This window comes from Seriola dumerili, unplaced genomic scaffold (assembly GCF_002260705.1).
Source record: "Seriola dumerili isolate Sdu_G_001 unplaced genomic scaffold, Sdu_1.0 BDQW01000149.1, whole genome shotgun sequence".
In the NCBI taxonomy this organism is placed as follows: Eukaryota; Metazoa; Chordata; class Actinopteri; order Carangiformes; family Carangidae; genus Seriola; species Seriola dumerili.
Genome location: NW_019174404.1, coordinates 804,218 through 817,355, shown reverse-complemented (window position 1 = coordinate 817,355; position 13,138 = coordinate 804,218). Strand labels below are relative to the sequence as shown.

General features: G+C 43.7%; 1 protein-coding gene across 1 annotated transcript in view; it reads left to right on the top strand.

Moving 5' to 3' along the window:
- Nucleotides 1-1,299: 1,299 nt before the first annotated feature.
- Nucleotides 1,300-13,138, top strand: part of LOC111225907 (GDNF family receptor alpha-4-like) — a 127,280-nt gene continuing 115,441 nt past the window's right edge. Inside the window, exon 1 of the mRNA XM_022750952.1 lies at nucleotides 1,300-1,526. Within this exon, the coding sequence (XP_022606673.1) occupies nucleotides 1,469-1,526 (58 nt within the window). The 5' untranslated portion in view covers nucleotides 1,300-1,468. The remainder of the gene's footprint in view (nucleotides 1,527-13,138) is intronic.

The following is a 13,138-nucleotide window of genomic DNA, read 5'->3' as shown; positions in this document are numbered from 1 at the left end:
TCAAACGCTAAACACAAGTTTGTCAGTATCTAAGGTTGTGCAGCTTATTCTTTAGAAACCGAGTATGATCCTTCCCACGTTTCCATGACTGTCAGCCTTTTTTACATAGCTACTACACAAACAATGTTTTGGATGAAAGTGTCCCCGAGTTGCTGCAAAAAAAAAAAAAAAAAAAAATCCAGAAATAAGCTGGAGGAGGCAAAACAACTCCCAACAGACAAACTGCTCAAAAATTAATTTCTTATCCAGAGTAGCTACTAGTTTTAAGGGTTTGAAGATAATTCAGGACAAAAAAAAAAACATAACAGCTGTCAGTATGAAGAATTTAAATATTCTCCATGATTTATGGAGAGCTGCCTCTGCAGGCTTAATCCAATTATTCTGGGTGCACATGGCAAACAAATTTCTTGATGATAAAAAAAAAGTAGGCTATGTCTCAAAATAATGACAGTACAGCGTCAATCAGGTCCACTGTCCCCAAAACCCAGATCAAAATAGATTATGCTTTGTTCTGTTTTGAAAGGAGACCAGCACGAGCACATTAGGCAGCAGGTAGCCTCCAACAGCCCATGCTGGCTGCAAGATGGTCTCTTCATTTTTGCCGTTTAAGAGGCACAGACACTGAGTCAGCCTGGCTCTGTTTCTACCGTCTGCTCCTCCTGTGCTACGGCTGCTGTAGGGCCCCTAAAAGCTTTTTTTTCCCACTGCCTCCAAATCAATGAGACTCACGCAAGTTGACTGTGGTAGTTTCTCTTTTTTTTGGGGGGGGGGGGGGGGATAACCTACTTTCAGAGAATAGTGGATGTGGACTACCCACCCATACAGACTATGCACCATTTTACGCAGTTTTATTGTTTCCATTTTATGGCAGTATGAAATAGGCTATCGATTTAACTTGTCCTATTTCAACTTTTGCCAAGATTGGATTTTTAAACGAGCTGGGCTGGGCATCTCCGGCCGACCCGCCTGGGAGCAGAGGATCACAGGGACTGTGTGACTCGCAGGTCGGAGTGCGCAAAGCAACGCGCCCCTGTGATTCATCCGCAGTTTCCAGACGGTGCGCAGGTGGAGGCGAAGAGGAGAAGAAGCAGCCGCTCAGGACGGACGGATGAAACGGCCAGGGATGGTCAATACGCGCAAGATTTATTCCATCTAAGGAACGAACTGTTTTTTTTTCTTTCCCCCCCTCGTTGTTGCATTGAATCGGAACCACTGGCTTGATTTGGCGCAGCTGTAACCCATTTTTTTCCCCTCCGTGACAAAAGTTTGACTGTTAAAAAATGATGTTCTGCTCCGCTCCTGTTTTTTCATGCAATGCTGTGGATTCCGGCGTCAGCGTAAGTGGCCAGTCATCACTTGAGAAATAGCTGCGATTCTTTCGGTCTTAATTTCGGTGCCAATTTCAACAAACAGAGGGCTTTTATTCTCGCACATCATCTCTCGCCCGGGATTGCATCCATTTGAATCAATGTCGCACTCCATAATGGACTTCCTCGGACTGTACTTCCTGCAGCTGGCTCTTATTGGTAAGTTGAACAACACTTGCAATGTAATTCAGTGTAGTTGAACTTGTGCAGAATGAACGCGTTGTTCTGCGGATGGTCGCTGCAGCTCGTCTTTTGACCCGTTTTCAGTCTGAGCTTCAGGCTCATTAGTGCAACTGTTCTTTCGGGAGTCTCCGTTCATTCGCCTGCTTTATGGTAAAGTTGCATAATGAGGTGTTTCTTTTCCTGCAACATCAGCCACTTGTGTAAATGTCAAGAGATTCACTACAGGGTCCCGCGCAGAGCAGGGAGACGGATTTCTTATTTCTGTAAGAGACCACACACAAGCACCGCAACATATGATCTGATGTGTGACTGACAGTAATGGAGCGGCGGGACCTGCTCCGGCACTGGCCGGGTTTTCTCCACTCATGAGATGCTTGTGTGTCTTTTCTCAACCACGTAGTGTGTTACCCTGGAGGCAGCAGCCCCGTACACACACGTAGGCTGTATTGATTACGAGATGCCACCAAAGCTGCTGCCGCCGCCGCCGCCCTCCAGTTTGACTGCGAAAATGCCAGTGCAGACAAGTGTGTGTCAGAGTGTGTGTTTGTGTGTAGCGTGTGTGGTTGGGTTTGCGCCTGCATTTGCGTGCGTGCGGTGCGCGCACTTTGCAGGTGAATTGTGTTGTCTCTGTAGTGTACGTGTGTTTGTGTTTATGTGTGTGTGTGTGCGCGCGCGCGCGCGTGCTGAGCAGCCGGTGTGTGTGAGTGCGCACATTAGTGAATGCGCGCACTGACCAATCAAAGTGTTTTGGTGTGATTCTGATGTGCAGCACCACCAGCACTGCACAACACACACACACAAACACAAACACACACACACACACACACACACACACACACACACACACACAGCTTTTTTCTCCCCATATCTATTATTCTTGTTACCTGTGCACTTCTCATTGTGCCAGCTGGTACAAGTCATTTCTAATGTCGGTGCTGTTTTCTGCTGGTCTCATCTCACATTCATCTGTGGTATGGACTCTCACTTGTTCTGATTCTGTTCTGCTAAATTCCGCCTCCATGGTGAGAAAGAAACCCCTCCTGCAGAGTGAATGCGGGCTGGAAACAGGACGTATGGACGGAGGGATTTGTGTAGATTTCTAACCTCGATGATGACAGCTCTGCATCTCAAGACTCCATTTCCCTTTGCTGCAGCTGTGATTTCAGCCACTCACGAGGCGCACTGAAAGCAGCCCTGCATGCTGGGAGTGTGCCGGAAACTCAGGAGCTGCGAGAAAAGACGTTCCGCCACCTCGAACCCCGAACACACACACACACACACACACACACACACACACACACACACACACACACACACACACACACACTTGCAGTACTCCTGTCTGCCTCACTTCCTCTACAGAGGATGGTGGTAATATGTCCGCCTGTCTTCCCTTTCTTTTCATATCGTAGAAACGCGTATCACAGCGCTCAGCTGTCACTCAAGACATGAGCCGGGTGGGTAAGTGGAGGCAGGATGTGAGGAGGGCGGGCAGTCAGTCCTGGTCTATTCTCCTCAGATATTCTCACCTTGTCAAAGAGATGTGTCAAATCAGCAGAGAGTCTCTCACCCAGGGCCTCATGATCCTGTCCATCAGCCACACAGGGAGGCAAAGAGAGGGGGGGGGGGATCAAAGGAGGAAGCAGCTTTAGCCTGAAGGTCACAGAGGGCAAGAGGACGGTGATCGGTTTGAATCCGCAGGGGCCAATTTGAGAGGGAGGAGCACATGAGTCCTAACATGCCGTCAGAGAAGTGTTGTGAGTTGAGAGCGATTCGTGGGAGAAAGTGACGTGACGTGGGAAAAGGACGCATGTCTCCCCAGTCAGTTTATGTAAGATGATATGATTTTATTATTGTGTTTTTGTATTTTTATCATTTCTCATGCAAAGCAGTTTGGTGCCATTTGAATCTGAAGTAGAACAAACACTATTAAAAAAAGAAAGAAAAGGAAACTACTTGGATTAATGACTTGCATTTTGTTATCATGTGAGCGCTCAGATGTGCGAAAAATCATATTTACAACTCTGAAATGGGAGCTTTCACGGAGCACTTGAAGGCAGCGTCAGTTCCTGTGTGTGGACTGGCTTAGCTACACTTCTGAGGACCAACACTTAACAGCCCACTCTCCTTATGAGGACCTTTTTTAGTTTAAGAGGAAACAGTGGCTGTTGTGTGCGCATGCAGCTCTGTTTCTCGAGCCCCCGCTACAATTATAAACATGCTCCTCTGTAACTTGCCGGGCCTCAACAAGGCTTCAGAAAAGCCTGTGGTGTCCAGAGCCACAATAATATCTGTCCAATCTAATGAATGTCTCTTTCTCGTGGAGCGTGGTGTGTAATGTGAATGCATGCAAGATTAGCGTGCTGTGTTTTTGTATGTCGTTAACTTGCGGGGGGGGGGGGGCAAGCCTCCATTTACTTCAGATATTTACTGCTCAGTCTTGTGATGCTTCAGTGATTATCTGCCCGCACCACTCTGAACATTTTGCAATCATTACTGTAATTAGTCGACCCAGGTTTATCTGCGTATTATTCTACTGTAAGTGGTAGGCAGTAAAATGAACACACCCGACCTCGCCATTTGCAAACATGGCGGAGGGTTTATAGTATTTTACACACTTGCCTACACCGGACTAAAATATACCTTTTCATGGCAGCAGCAGCAGCAGCAACAAATCTCTTTTAAATCCAGAGCCTGTCCTGTCTCATGATTTTGTGCTGCCTGTCTTTGCTGTGTTGAAACTCTCCCTCCTGCATCTTGCTGCTCTCTGCCTGGACATGTTCACCTTTCTGCACCCCTTCCTGGCTGAAGAAGTGTTAGGATTATTCCTTTGAACTGACAGTAAACATATCAATTGTGAAGTATAGAGGAAAAATCTCTTAAAAAAAAAAAAAAAAAAATCACTTCTATGGTAATCTTATAAAATATTTATCAATAACTGACAATGACACACTCGAGTGACAATGCAGAGTCCTGTATTTCCCTGCCTCAATATGCTGTCTCCAACTTCTCAAACTTACTCTTAAACTTACACAGAGAATACTGCACCTCCATGAACAGAAAGAAAAAAGATATAAATGTGAGATTTAAAAAGCAGAACACAATTAAAAGACTTGAGTATTACATTACAAAGTTTACTGTAAATATATAAGTTGAATAAGTATGTTTCTGAAAGCTTCCCTTGCAGAAAGAGCTGCTCCGCAATACAGATTAGCAAGACAATTTATAGCCATTTAAGATGATAAATCAGTGTAATTTTCTCATCTACTTGCTACTACTGCCTCTTAACAAAAGACTGTTCAATTAATTTTCTTATACGCATTTACAGCTCTCACATGCATCTGCACATTCAATATCATGACTTTGACTTAAGCCACTACCGGCTGCTCGCTGAAGCTCTAATTGTTTAGCTGTGTCCTTAGAGTGATGATATCCAGTCCTTACCGATGCTTTGTATCATGATGCCTTTATTTTCTGCTGTCCACAATGTCCATTATCTCTAATAAGATTTAAATATTAAGTTTAAATACAAAAAACAGCCGAGAAGCTTCTTCACAATGAGCAACACCTGTGATTACTGCTTGTGGCTTACATTTAGTGTGACCTTACACCCTCTAGTGCACGGACGAATATCACACAAATCACATACATGGCTCCCACAATGATTGATCTCAGAACGGTAGAAGCCGAGTCAAGGACAGCTTGTCAAGTGCACTTTGGCTAAAGCTAATCACCGGACACCGTCATGCTCCCACAAAAAATGACACGTCGAGCTAGCTTCCAGAGATAATGTCCTACAGTGACCACTAGAGGGCGGTAAATTGCAGGATGAATACAAACAGACTTCACAAACTGTTCTGAGATCAGATGTACAGCTTCGGTATCACTCTAATTGTTGTCTATTTTAAGGTTAAACTGGACACGCACTGCCTTCCACTGGTTTTACATACGGTGGTAACTGCCTGGTGAGAAGTAATGATCTTCATCTACATGAAAGACTTACTGCTTGAGGGGTGGTATATATATTTTTCGCAGCATGAGTTTGTGATGATTGGTTCCTCAGCAGCAGTGGTGGGAAGGTGTGGACAATTTGAGGATGCATTAAACTGCAGGGGCTCCTACATAGAGGCAAACTGGTGCAGCTCTAGATTAGATTCATCAGGGTGGGGAGCCGGGATGACGTCCTATTAAGGGCATCATCCACTGCTGATTTTAGATCAGTCTGTTTTGGCAAACAGCTGATTGTGTGTCATCTGTTTGAAGAAAACAGTCGCTGTCATCAGGTAGATTTAGTGGGGAAAATATAAAAACACGATCAATTTACCATTTAATTTTGATTATTAGAATTATGGGATGTAACTCAATTCTCCACAGTCAGTGTCTTGACGATGACGGTGAAAGCTTATCAAAGTGAAAGTCAAAATGTGACACAAACATCTGGATTATTGCTTCAGAACAGTGCAACGTTACACTGGAACAACTACACGACCGATATCATTCTCATTATTCAACCGTTTCTACACCAGCAGTCATTTTGTACTGTAGCTAATCACAGTGTAGTTGTTGATAATGTCAGTAAAGCTTGTGAAATCACTGATTGGAACAAAACAATCATTTATGATTTCATGTTTTGAGGATTTCAGAGCAAAGTTACCCAAAAGTAATTACACTGTTGGGAGTACAGCACTGAGAGTAAGCTGACTGCTGATTACCATTCCTCATTAGGTAATTATTTACTGATTAACTTTCCCGTCCGATTTAATAGATTTTTTTTTTTTAAAGTAGTCCTTCCATACTTGGTATTATTATTCACTGCAGGAGAAAGGTTTCATCTTTAGAGGGAAAAGCAAAGCTTCAGATCCTCCTTTTTCTACATTTTCTTTCCAGTGTACCTTTTGCCATCTGTGTGGCTTTTTTGCATTTAGATGTGAGCTTTACCTGGAATCGTGAAAGCTAATAGCAATTATGGTTTTCTCATTTGAGAGAAAGTTCCCAGAGTGTAACTTGTAGTTCAGCTGTGAATTGAGGTGAACTGAGGTTACTGTCAGTGTAAAGACACCGGTCTGCCCGCCTCCTCTGAAGTGGGTTTCTGTCTTTATTTTTATTGAACGTCGGCAGCAGATGGAGAGTCTGGACTTTAAGAATCAAAGCTTTACCCTGATTCTTGGGGACTGACACCGTTGATGTTTGGGATCCACCTCAGTCCTGGTGGCGATGCTGACCTTTTTTTTTAGCCGCCCTGGCTTCATGTTGACTTACGTAAAAAATCATGTTCTGCTCAGTGACATACACAGATTTTACATTTGGGGAAAAGGCAGTGTCGGGATGGTGAAGTCGGTATCTGCAGATATCTTGAGTTGAGGTTCATCAGGGGAGAAAAAAGTTGGATCAGTGCAGCCTTACTTGATGGTTTCATGCTCTTGATAGCTGTGAATTATTTAGACTACACATCAAACATTACAATGGGGCCCAGCAGTGCAGTTCATTCATGGTTTACTTCCTTTAAATAGAAACGTCTGCAGTGTTTTGTTGATACACAATAAGATTCATATTGTGCGTAAAACCAGCTGTTTCTCGTCTTGTCTTGCTTGGATTTGAAAGTTCAGTTTAGCTGAATCCTGCGGCCCCTCCCAAACCACGATGTCATGGACGAGACTCCGAGGTCTGTTTTGTACATTGACCCTCCAACTGTGACGGCAGCTGCTGCGGCGGGAACAAGAAGCAGAGCTCTAGCTAACGTAGCCTCAGTTTGTGTCTCTCCCACATGGCAGCTGGTGACATTAGCATTAACAAGCCAGATAGGAGATGTACGAGATTTATTCCTCTCCAGTGGCAGTGAACACAACTCACAGGCCTGCCAATAACTCTGCTGCATTCAGAGCTTAGCAAGATAGTTTTGGTTGACAAACAATAACGTTAACCGCGATAAACAGCAGGCTACAGCTACGTACTGACACACCCCACACACACACACACACACACACCGGAGCGTCTCAGAGGAGAGCTGCTAGCGCTGTTTGTCATGTGTCCATCCGTCTGTCCCGATATCTCGGTAACGCCTCGAGGTGACTTCTCAAATTGATGAATTGATTAGATTTTGGTGGTCAAAGGTCAAGATGACTGTGACCACACAAAACATGTTAATGTCTATATGCTAATTAACTGGGACTGGACTGGTTGGTGGAGAAATACAACCACAAGCTGATAATTATAGTTTTAAAAAAATGCTGCAACTGAATTTGATGTAGTTACTCTTTAAAGCTAACTAGCTAGCGTAATAGGCCATTAGGGGACGATACACGATTACCTGGTAAAGTAATTCTGGTTATTTAGTAAAAACTGCCCACTTAGACACACAGCAGACACATTTTGTCCACATGAGCAGTGTAATCTAGTATTTACTTTCCTTTTCCACCAACTCCTGCTAAAATATCTGTCTCAAAGCTGCTGAATGCTTCCTCTCCTTCATGTCGTGTTCAGGTAGTTGCTCATTTTTTCCCTTCTTCTATCTTCTATCTTCGGCACCGTGCAGGTCGCAGCAGTTACAGTGGGTTTCGTCGGTGCTTACACACTATAAACGGCCTCCTGCTGCAGGGAAACAGGGTTCATTAGAGACTGTGCCTTAAAAACAAAAACAAAGAGCTAAAAGAGGCTGTAAAGAGTTGAAAAGTTTTTTTGTGTGTGTGTGTGTGGGTTTTTACATCTGTCACTGCAGACCCACGCAGTCATTTGAATCAGTGTTAATGTAAGAGTATTAATCAACGTGTCTGTAAAGGGCCGTGTTTGGTGCGGGAGATGTAATCACATGTATGTGAGCGTCTCACAGGACAGATACGAGAGTGCAGCGGGAAGGACAGTGAAAGACATCCTGCAGATCATAAGACAAACATTTTACTCCTCACAAATAGCTAATTAACAATCTCACACACAAACTCTCTCTCTCTCTCTCTCTCTCTCTCTCTCTCACACACACACACACACACACACACACACACACACACACACACACACACACACACACACACACACACACACACAGAAAGGCCTCCAGTGTATCCAAACCAAACCTCCTTCTGTAGCTCTCTCTGCAGTTATTAAACCTCATCACTGTTCTTTGTATTGGACTGAATAATTTGCTCCTCATGTGTTTGGTAACCTTGAATTGTGACAGATAATATTATGGGTTTTTTTGCAAGTATAAGCTTTTATGCATTTATTCTGACAAATCTGAAGCCCACCCCCTCATAGCCACCCCCTGACACATGTATAATTCATACTCACCCTTCTCTCTCACCGGGTGCTCATAGCCGGTGCAGGGTAGGACAGTTTCTTGATTTTTTTTTCTCATAGTGGACACTTCTCTGCGCCTTCAAGTTTCCACTGACAGAGAGAAGCATGAGAATATTGTGGGAGAATTACAGGAGCAAACATAGCGGGAAGCGGAGGATGTGGATGTGAATGTGAATGCGAATAAGCCGCGTGTGACAGTGAGAGAGGGGATTTATTTTTCCGTGAGGCTGGAGCTGTCGTTGGGCATCTAACAGAGAAGGAGATACGTATCCTCTGTAGAGCGCCTCACCAGAGCCGAGCCGCTCTTTAGATCTCCCCGGTGCGTTGGCTCAGTTTGGAGCCACGCGTTTACTGTCGTGGCCCCTCCACGTTTCATTCACACCGTCCTGATTGTTTGTTTATGCAGAGCACCTGTTGCTCAGCATCCCTGAAGTAGAGCCGGTGGAGACGGCTCGCTCCGATCTGCACCCGCGATCTTCTCACTGGCAGATATCATTTTTGACACCTAATCCATCTTGTGTGATTGATTTATTGATTTAATTTGTCAACTGTCACCTCGCTGAGATAATGCTCAGGCAAAAAAAAACGCCAAAAAAACAGGAACAGTTCCTTTTCTATCTGCCATTATGACTCAACAAAAGAGTTGAAACATAAAGTGGGAGAGCTGCAGGCCTGTTCCACTGGTGACTAGTTGACATTTATAGTCAGTTCTTTGCTCGTCTCGCTGGTTTTCTCACTGCACTGTTATCTTTACCAGGACATGTAATACTGTATGTATAAAGAGCAGATGGAAGCAATTACAGGCTATCAGCTGGTGAAGAAAAGAGCAAAATGGAGGCCCCTAAGATGGAGATAAATATTCCCTGGAACAGAGGGAATCAAACTGCAGCACTGATGCTAGTAAGGAGGATTTTGCGGGGTGAAACCAAAATGACAGTGCTCCTTATTATGTTAAAACCCTGTCATTTCCACTGGCTTTTGTTGAGGGACGATTGTGCCACAGAGACAATTACCCTGCCCTTGCTGTGCTGAAAGGATATGGCATTTACTGCCACCGTATTCCATAGCCAGACGTTTAACTTTGTAATGAAAAGGCTGCAAAACCGTCCAGGCTGATTGTGAGGAAGCCTAAAAGGCTGCAATTAATCAGAAGAAAAAGTTTTGTGAGTGGGGGGAAAAAGGTAGTGTAGAGTTGGCTTTGGCAGAGAGAATGACAAGTGGTAATGAAACAAGCTAGCAAGGCTTCAAGGCCCTTCATCAAGTGGTCACACTACTTAAGGCCTGTAAGTGTATCTGTCAGCGTGTTTGAGTATGAGGAACTCTCACTGTCTCGTTGTGACCGGTGCAAACCATTATATGGACTCGTACAATACAGGCTGTTATTACTCCAGCATTTTATAGAGAGCGGTGCTGGACGTGACAATCATGTTCTCGTCTGGCACAGACGAAGGCGACGTAAAAATATCTCCAGGATAATCACGAGGCCCCGGCTTCCATTCACATGATCTCGTGCATTAATCACACACTCCGTCCCGGCGCTGCACGTCGGTAATCCTCCTACAACGGGCCTGTGCGAGCCCCGGTTTGTGTCTCTCATATAGTCATTGTTTTTACATTGGAGACATGAAGGATTACACTGTGAGTCACAGATGTAAAACAGGTTTTGTCACAACGTCTTTGAGTAAATCAGCAGATTATTCAATAAAACTTCATATGCTCATAGAGAAATGCCCATAATCCTCAAAAGACTCCTCTGTCCTGTTGCTAAGAGACAAACTCCCCGGTGTACAGTGAAGTAGATTTTCCTTTTCTACCTATGTTACAGGAAGTGTCTTGGTAGCTTCGTCCCTATTGTGTACTGCATACTAATTGTAAACGGTAATATATTGTAATACATGTCTTTATAGTTTATATAGTCTTTATATTTTCGGCACACCTCACTCTTTTTTTACTGACAGGAAGTGATACTCTGACATCAATCACACTGTGACTCTACGAGACAGAAACTTGTTTTGTTATTGAGGGCCATGGTTAAAGGTGGTGTTATACTCAACTACATGATCCTGAGAGGGAGAGAGAGTCGTCCCTGTGGAGGGGTCAGAATATTAGAAACACCTCTGGATACCTAAGCAATATCACCCGAGAGCAGTGATGTTGTTTCTGCATATCAGCACGGCTGTGCAGGTACGAGGCCACAGGCTGAGTGCCGAAGATAATACTTCAATTAATGGAAACGTTATCGAAATCGCAATATGGCCAAATGCATTTGTGATAAAGGTAAAATGTGTCATAACAGACCATGAAGGAAGCGTCGTGGTGCCTACAGATCATATTCTCCAGACAGAAAGGAAAATTCTTGTTTGGTACAGACTCCCAGAAAAAAAATCACATCATCCTCATTTTTATTTATTTATGTATTTTTTCACTGAAAATAAAATACAAAAAATGACCATTTCAACTGAAACCTTGACTTATATCTCAATTGTTACATGCAATATTTTTCTTTTTGCACATCATTCAGTAAATAAATATATATTCAAGAACTAGTTATGTATTTTTTTTTTGACAGCTGAGTTTATGATGCAGTTACTTGAGGATGTTTGAAGGGCTAATGTTGCTCAGCTAAAGCTAGCCACCCTAACACTGTCCAGTAAGCCCAGTTTAACCCACCAGAGATTTCTACTGGCTCACGTCACTTGTTTTGTGCTGCGAAAGAAGAACTGAGTGAAGTCTGGACAGAGTGAATCAGACACGAAATACAGTGTCATACGATGTTATGTTAGAGAATAACTTGCCTGTTAAGATTACACGGACAAACAAGAATCCCAAAGCCAAAGCAGACCGCTTCTGAGAGCTTGACAAGTCAGTGTCTAAGTATGTGACTGTGGAGTAAGAGAATGGACTGTAGGAAAGACTATTACCAGAGTTATTATCTAAGATTTGAAAATTACCAAACAGCTGAATCCACTGCTACTTCATTTCTGATTGCAATTTTAGTTTTGACTCAGAATCACTTTGTAAAACATGTTGGCGTGTTACTGCACACCAGACAGATTGTTATTGTAGCAGCAGGTTTGTCTTTGAGGATCTTTTTTTCTTCTTCTTCTTCAACAAACTGGAGCTTTTCTCAAACTTTCTGAGTATTTTAATGAAAAAAAAAAAAAAAACTGGCTTATTACATTGACTCAAAGATAATTACATGAGAGACACAAACTGGGGCCAAAGCTTATCCATCTCCGCCTGTCACAGCTCACATTTAGGTCAGGTCATATTAAAGTAGTGGCTCCTCCACTTTCCGTCTTACTTTTCCCTGAGAACTCCCAGCAAATAAGAGCAGACCAGCAGGAGGCAGAAGGGGAGCAGAGATCCCCGTCCGGAGCAGGAGCTGATTCGAGATGACATCCTGCAGCCTGTACTGCAGGGGCCCCGGGATCTGGGGAGCTAATTGGTTTCTAATCAGAGCTGCAGTTTTCTGCGGTGGCGTTACGCTCAGTCTGTTGAGACAGAAATAGAGGAAGAGTGTGAAATCGGGACTCGGGAATCAGGTTCAGCGCCAGGCTGTCAACTGACTAAGCCAACGGGAGGTGGAGGAGGATGGGGATGTGTGGAACGGGCCAAATCGCAGCAGGCGATCCACCCAGCCTGTCTCAGATATGTGCCAGATAACATTTATGAGGGCTAATGAAAGAGTTTTTGGCTCAACACTCTTACATGGTTTTTACTCTGCAGTCTGACATGGGCCGCTCGACTGATTATCTTTTTGTCTTACATGTTCCACGTCATCACCCAGGCCGACGGAGAAACCAGGCAGACGGAGAAAGAACAATAAAAAATTGGAAGATGTTCAAGATTGCATAAATTTACAAGAGGCAAAAACAGTTTATTGGCAGTGATGATAGGGCAGTTTGTGGCTTGTCTCTTTTTCCCAGAATATTTATCACACAAAGTCTAATTTCACTTCTAACCTGCAGTACGCAGTGTTTTTGCATAAAATCATATTAAACGAGCTCCATATGCTAATATCAATTTGTATTTATCTGTGATCCCGTGTGTACACAACCAAATCATCCACTCCTGCTGGAAACAGCCTTTCAGTGACATTTTAAAAACACGGTTTATTGAAATGGGAGGAGATATTTCAGGTGAACCGTGGTTCCAAATGTAAGAGTCCTGAAATAGACGTTGTTAGGTGACGGGGAGTTGGACTGGTTGCTTGACCTAGACTTGACACAGATAACATTTTGTTGAGGGGTTAAGTTTTGTTTTGGAAACATTATTGGGATGATTTCTAATGCGAT